Source organism: Pteropus alecto, unplaced genomic scaffold, assembly GCF_000325575.1.
Source record: "Pteropus alecto unplaced genomic scaffold, ASM32557v1 scaffold39, whole genome shotgun sequence".
Lineage (NCBI taxonomy): Eukaryota > Metazoa > Chordata > Mammalia > Chiroptera > Pteropodidae > Pteropus > Pteropus alecto.
The window spans coordinates 13,661,538-13,668,877 of NW_006443568.1; the positions used below are offsets into that span (position 1 = coordinate 13,661,538).

Here is a 7,340-nt window from a genome sequence, read left to right on the forward strand (position 1 = left end):
CAGGCTGGTTACTTTCTGCCATCTCAGGCCTCCTGGCTTCAATCACAGCACCACAGAACACCCACCCTGGGGGGATCGAGTGAGAAAAACACTCGTAAAGAGCTTAGCTCGGTGCCTCCCATGGAGCAATGCTTAATACGTGGTAACTTCTACTGTTGTTGTTGCTGTGTTATTAATATTAGCCTCCAGAAATCATTTACCCCATAATTCTCAACCATAAGTGTGCACTGAATCAGTTGGAAGGCTTGTTAAAACAGACTGCTCCACCCTACCCCTAGAGCTTCAGATTCAGTGGGTCAGGGCAGGGCCTGATAATCTGCATTTCTAACAAGTACCTAGGTCATACTGACTCAGGGAACACCCTCTGAGAAACACCCACTAGCCAATGGTTTGCAAACATTTCAAATTTTCCATCAGCAGAATTCTTTCTCTTAAATGAAACTCTTCGCAGAAGGCTAATGCATCAAACAGTTGAAGAGAAGCCTCTTTTGTTGTAATATACATTAAAGAGCGAGCTGGACTCAAGGACACCACCGCCATCACCTCTGTACAACAGCTGACCCCGCACCCCCAGGAATCCCCAGAAGCCACCGTGGAAACCACTGCTGGGGTTTTAATGAGGGCACACCCCCTCTCTAGAGCCAGCCCTTCTACCCCATGTTTGAGCAGAAGAGAATGAGGACCACAGAGCTCTGAGCTCCCAAGGGCCCTGGATGTGCCCGGTTCCCTCCAGACTCTATCCCAAAGAGCAGACTTGGGGTTCTTTGCAAAGCTGGGGTTGTATTTAAGACAGGAGACAAAGGATGCACGGCCGCCCACAGCACTGGGCCAGGGGCCACCTACTGCCCCGGTGGGGGCCGGGGTGGCCCATGAGGGGAGACAGGGCAGGGACACCTGGGCCTTTAGCTTGGAAGCTGAACCCTTCAGTTGGGGAATGGCATGGAGATTCCGCAGTAAAGGAGGGAACTCTGCCAAGCCTGGCTCCAATAGCTTGAATCCCGGAAACACTGGGGGGTCCCAGGACGGAGCCACTTTCCAGTGCGGTCCAAAGACAGAACTGGAAGGAAATGGGTCTGCTCTGATTTAAACCCTTCCACGTAGCTGTGAGGAGACTGAGGCCAGGTAGAGAAAGACCCTGCCCAGGGTTACGCAGCAAAGAGATGCTGGCAGAACCTGGGTTTAAACCCGGATCTCCCAACTCCCAGGCCAGAGTGTCACAGAGACTCACAATCACCTGAGGATCTAGGCCACACTCAGACCCACTGAATCAGAATCACTCCCTAAGTTCTCCAAAGCTTAACAATCTCCAGAACTAGCCACCCAGGGAGCCAATTCAGGCTTGGAGATCTATCAGGGAGTTGTTAGATTTAATAAACAAAACAAACAAACAAACAAACAACAAAAAAAGAGAGACCTGGTTAATCGCCATTTCAGACAAACAATAAATACTTTTGGTAATGACAATGTCGCAAACATTGCATAGGACATACTTATGCTAATTACTAATCCTATACTAATACCAATTGATTTTATGCTGATATTTAATTTTTAGTATTAGTATATCTCATGCAACATTTTGGTTATATTTATATGAAAACATTTTTTGTTGTTTATCTGAAATTTGAAGTTAATTGAGTTGTTCCGTACTTCATCTGGAAGCCCTGCCTAGGGCCCCAGCACAGGCTGGAGGGACTGGCAGTCCATGCCTTTCTCCTGGATGGGAGGGGTGTTGGGGAAGGGACTCACTGCAAACAATTGTAGCATTATTCTCGATGGTGTATTCATAGTTGTCCACGTAGGTGTGACAGCCCTGGTCAAAGAGCTTCTGGTAGCAGCAGTCATGGGCATGGCAGCACCTAGGGGCGGGGAGAGGAGAGCAGGCCACATAGCCAGGCTTGGCCCATCTCCCACCTTCAGAGAAACTGATCATCCGTTTCATTTCTTCACTGATCAGACCTTCAAACTGGGGCCCAGAGAGGGCCAGTTACTTGCCTGAGGTCACACAGCAAGGCAGAGCCAGCCAGTGCCCCAAGTTTTTGTCCACGATCTTGCCTCTTTGTCCTATGCCCAGGATTCCAGCTTTCCCCCTGGCTGCAGCTGCGGGAGGGGTCAGGGGGTTCAGCATTGTGGTCAGGGTGAAGGGAGGGTTAGGGTGAGTCAGTGTCGGAGGGTACTGACGACACGCAGAGGCCATACCTGGCTGTGCGTGATGGCAGGGGAGGGACAAAGTTCTGAAGGACTGATTGGGGATTGGGGGTGGGTGACAGGAAGCAAATGCGGTGTGGCTGTCATCATTCCCTCTGATGGAGGGAAGACAATTAGTCAACATGCTTCTATTAAGCTCCCTGTGATACCAGACTTGGTGCCGGCTGCTTTTGGGGAGATAGGAACACTAGATAAGCCACTCCCAGTCTAATGGAGGAATACACACAGCCCCGTCCTCTAGAGCCTCCAGTCCGATGGAGGCCGGGCTCACAGTCCTTGCCTTTGTCCGGCACAAGCTGTGTGACTGTTGCACTCCTGTGTCTGGGAGAAGGTCAAAGATTCCTTCCTGGCAAGGGTGAGAGTTCAAATACCTCCAAGCCCTAGACCTTGGAAATGGACAATAAAAAGTGTCCAAGATGGTTGGAGAGGCCACAGGTCAAAGGTCAGGCTCGTCGTCACTAACTCATCAAACAAGCATCATCCTTTAGGGAAAGGGCCCTCTCCCACCTTTTAGAGATGGAGATCAATCTGAACTTTGCTGCTCCCACCCGGTCTTAACAGAAGCCCAGGAGTTCCAGAACCTACCAGTCCACTTCATCCATGGGCAGGCCGCGCCCTCCCAGCCCACAGTAGCAGCCGTAGCCCACGAAGGACAGGATGGCACTTTTCCCCGTGATGGTTTCCACCATGGACTTCAGGTTGAACAGGCTGCTGTAGGCCACAGGCAAGACTGCGAGGGAAGCGAGGGGTGCTGTGAGCTCCCTGCCCCACCTGACCGGCTGTCCTCCCATCCCCAGAGCCAGGTCAAGGGGGCAGCGGGCGGCTGGTCCACAAAGCACGGAGCATTACCCACATTCCTGCATTAAGCCCTGTGGCCTTGGGAGGGTACTAAGAGTCACTATCTGAAGACTTCTCCGTGCCAGGCACTGTCCTTAGGCCCCTTCTCTGCATTAACTCATGGAGTGCTCACTGCAGCCCTTCGAGATGCTATTGTGGTGTAGCTGTCCCATTTTACAGATGAGGACACCGAGGCCCAGAGCACTTAGTAACTTTCCCAAGAATGCGCTGAAAAGTGGTAGGGACAGAATTTTGACCCAGCACTGAAAACTCAAGTGCCCAGCAACTGTAAGGGGCTCTGCAAATGCCACGTGCCCTTCTGAACACAGGAGTTTGATTCTGGGCCCTTCTGATGTGGCTTGGCTCCTCTGCCCTCAGCAGGGACTCAGAGTCCACAGTCCTGGGGCTGCTACCTCTCAGAATTCATCCAGAAATGACTGGGTGCTCTGGTTGTTCAATGAAGACACACACACACACACACACACACACACACACACACATACACACATTCCTTTCCCTCTGTCAGTGTCTCACATACCAGCAAAACCAGGTTCCTTACACCTGGAAGCCAGCTCACCCCGGTAACACAGCCCCGCCGCCAGCTTCCCTGCCTGCTGGGCTCCTGGCCTGTGCTGCCTCCGCATCTCCTCGTGGCTCACTGCTGAGTCAACGCCAAGCCTGGCACTCAGGTCCTCATTCGGGTGGGGCCGCCCCACACACAGGCAGGAGAGCTGCTCCATCCCCATTTTACAGAGGAGCAAACTAAGGCCCAGATCAGTGAAGATCATACAACCGGAAGCGGCAGAGCCCAGACACGTCCCCAGGTTTCTGTGCCCCAGAGTTGTGATGCCACCACCACACAGTGCAGCTCCCGTCTGCCTTTCCCACCCTGGGCTCCTCCAGCTGCGTGTAGGGTTAGGTGTCCAGTTCAGCGCCCCGTCCCTATTCTCTCTACGTTCCCATCCTGCTCCACTGCCTGAAAGAGGAAATGTACCAAGGGAGGGAGGAGCCAAGAATTTCAGAAATTGGAGGCTGGATGGAATTCCAATGGCTGCAATTACTTGCTTCTTGAGACATGGTTGTCTCAAGACAACCTAGTGACGGGGAACTCACCACCTCAACATGCCTTAGTGGGAAGAGCACAGAATTTGAAGTCAGATGGACTCAGGCCCGTAACTACAGTTCCCTGGAGACTGTAAAATGAGAACAACAATCCTGACCTCCAGCGATCAGCCCGGCCAATGCCCAGCTCGGGGTCTCAGCATGCACCAGGCGCTTGCTCCCTCCATGGTGCCTGCCACCTCCTGGGGCCCGTGGGGACCCTGGGCCAGGCCTGCCCTCCCCCTCAGAGAGCTGATGTCGGGATCCTGCTCCACCTGAGTGGTCCTGCCTATTGGCTTCGTGATTTTCATCATTACAGAGAATAAGGAGTAAATAAGAGAGGACACAGGGAAGGAGTAGGGAGAATGACAGGTGACTTTAAGAGGCCAGTTTAGAGTCATATCAGTCTCCAAGTTGGGGTCCAGGGCAGGGAGAAAGAGAACCCTGAGTCCTGTAGTCCTGAGCCTGTCTTCTGAGCTGCCCAGAGGAGATTTGGCGGTGATGGCTATTGCAAGGCGTAGAACAGGGCCAGGAGGGGCGTCGCGGGAATGTTAGCTCTCCCCCGCCTCCTCCTGCTCTGCTGGCTTCTTGGTGCTGGAGAAAAATGCGTGTGCCAAGCAGCTTGGGAGTCAGACAGTGGGTTTGCAAACAGGTTTCTCCATCAGCATGGTGAGGCTGTGGGCAGGTTGCATAACCTCGTTGGCCTCAATTCCTAAATCTGAGACAGCCTTGAGGAGGGCCCGCCCATGTGACATCCTGGCCTCCTTGTGCCCCCAGCCTGAAAGGGCCACCTGCTCCCACTTTGCACCTACCACCAGATATGCAGATGTTACCCTGGGGGGCAGAGGCACAGTGTCATACTTGCCAACCTCACACACTCATACACATACTCACCCACGCATACCTCACACACTCAAGCACAACTTATATATTGCACTCATACACACACTCAGACATATCTCATCCTCACGAAGGGACCCACACTCACCCCACACAGCTGTACACACTTGTACACATTCGTACACACATTCACTCTCACATATCGCAAATACACCCACACACATGCAGCAGCCAGAGTGGAATCCATGGCCTGAAGCTGAGGCCACATCCATGCTAGTGGAAGAAGCAAAATCTGTTCAGTCAGGCTGAAGGCTCTGCCCCCAACCAGTGATTTGAGCTGAACTCAAGTGGTAATTTTCTAAATAACAGATCATTTTGCCTGAATACAATCAACAGTTTCTCATGTCTGGCCATATTTAACTTTATTTCGTTTCCAGTATTTCTTTCTTTCCCTCAGACCTGGCTGTGTTCAGGAGACATGTAACAGGCTGTGGAAAGCCAGCAGGAGGTCCAGACCATTTGACAACTACTTGAGGCACCTGCCCCCAGAACATCTGGACGTGTGGGGCGTCAGATTTGTGCCAGAGGCCTCGGCTATCCCCGCTCGGGGTCACCAGCTTGAGTCAGAAGTCCCCAGACTCATTTCATCATCTTCTTGTACACTTGCACAAACAGCACTGCTCCACACACACTACGTGCAGACATATGCACCCCTACATTCATATACACGCTCTAGATACACGCTCCGCCATAACACACACTTACACGTTACTGACGTGTGTTACACACAGAGACATCATCATATGCTCAGACACACCTGCACACACATAGACACATGTGTCCATCTATACACAAACTCATTAGCTCCTGTCTACATACCCACACATACACAAACACACGCTCCTAGATACGCAAACACCTGGGTTTGCAGGGGTGCCCAGACGCCCAGCAAATACCACCACTTTACGATGCTTGCTCAGCTCTGAGCCCTGCCCCTCTGAGGCTTGTAAATGCCAACTGCCCATGGCGTGTTTATAGGTGGCTGGAGGAATAAACAGTCCCAGAGAGAGGGTGAAGCCTGATGGGGGTTGAGCAGGCAACTGGAGTCCCAGAGAGACAAAAGGCAGGCCCGAGACCTTGCCGCTGGTCAACAGATGGAGAACCAGGGCACCCAGGGCCAAGGGAGAGGGGCTGGGGGTCGGGGAGAAAGAGGAGAAAATCTTTACTCACTGCTGCCGGCCAGGATGGCGACGGTGAAGAACGTTTTCGTAGCCAGGCTAGATCTGAGAGAGGAAGAAACCCAGGTGCTGAGTCCTGCCCTTCCGCCTTCCTGCAGTTCTGGGCCTGCTGCCCCTTCCTGGGCCTCATTATCATTACAGGTACCATCAGTGCTGTCCCTGGATGTCCTAGACGGCATCGATGCCCTGGTTCCTGCTGCCCCAGCCCTGTGATGAGCACCTTCAGGAAGATCTGAGCGCCTCCCACCTGCCCTGCACCTCTTGGAGGCAAAGCCCCCAGGACGGCGGAGCCAGGAGGCACTGGGAGCCTCCTTCCCTCCCATCGTGAGTGGGCATCCCCTCCCTGCATCAGCTTCCAAGACAGGAAGCTCACTGTCTCATGGGATCTGGTCATTTTTCCAGATCAGAACCAACCCCCCTTCTGTATTTGCCCCAGAAAATCATGTGACCCAACCTGGTGGCTGAGTCTTGCGCTTGGAGCCAAGAGACCTAGATCCCTGGGTTCTAGTCCTGGCTCTGCTTCCAAAATGCTGTGTGACTTCGGATAGACCCCTTAGCTTCTCTGGGCCTCAGGTGCCTCAAGAAGATTGATTAGATGATCCCTAAGGTCCTTCTAGTGCTGAAAATGCAATGGCACTTCTCAGCCATCACTCAGAGACTCAGAGCTCTCCTTTCTGGAGAAATGGATTGAAGGAGCCAATTCCCCACCTTCCATCCCAGGGGAACGAGCACATACCTGGAGGTCCTCAAAGGAGAAGTGGCCCTGAGACTTGGGCCCCTCCACCTAGAGGAACGTCTAACCAGCACCTTCCTCCTGAACCCTTTGGGGTTGGCCTGCGCCCCATCTGCCATGTTCTGGGTTCTGGGGGGCCAGCGACATAGAGCTCTGAAGGTCTGCGATCTGCTCCAAAGGCTCTGAGGAGCAGGCTCCAGCTTCGCACTGCCTCCTACACTGGCAGGGTAGTGCCGGGGCCGAGCCCCTGGGCAAGAGGCAGGTGACACATGCCCTAGAAAAAAAAGGCTCCACCTCCTCCCTCCCACCACCACTGCCTCTGCCCTGCCCACAGCTGCTTGGTGAAGTCCCCACCCTGAGGGTGCTCAGCCTGCAGAGAGAGTGGG

At 53.3% G+C, this 7,340-nt stretch overlaps 1 protein-coding gene across 1 annotated transcript in view; it reads right to left on the reverse strand.

Moving 5' to 3' along the window:
* Positions 1 to 7,073, reverse strand: part of PLA2G2F (phospholipase A2 group IIF) — a 7,616-nt gene extending 543 nt beyond the window's left edge. The window contains exons 1-4 of the mRNA XM_006924552.1: positions 6,958 to 7,073; positions 6,214 to 6,266; positions 2,791 to 2,935; positions 1,747 to 1,856 (exon numbers count right to left, since the gene is read on the reverse strand). Of these exons, the coding sequence (XP_006924614.1) occupies positions 1,747 to 1,856; positions 2,791 to 2,935; positions 6,214 to 6,266; positions 6,958 to 7,073 (424 nt within the window). The remainder of the gene's footprint in view (positions 1 to 1,746; positions 1,857 to 2,790; positions 2,936 to 6,213; positions 6,267 to 6,957) is intronic.
* Positions 7,074 to 7,340: the final 267 nt, after the last annotated feature.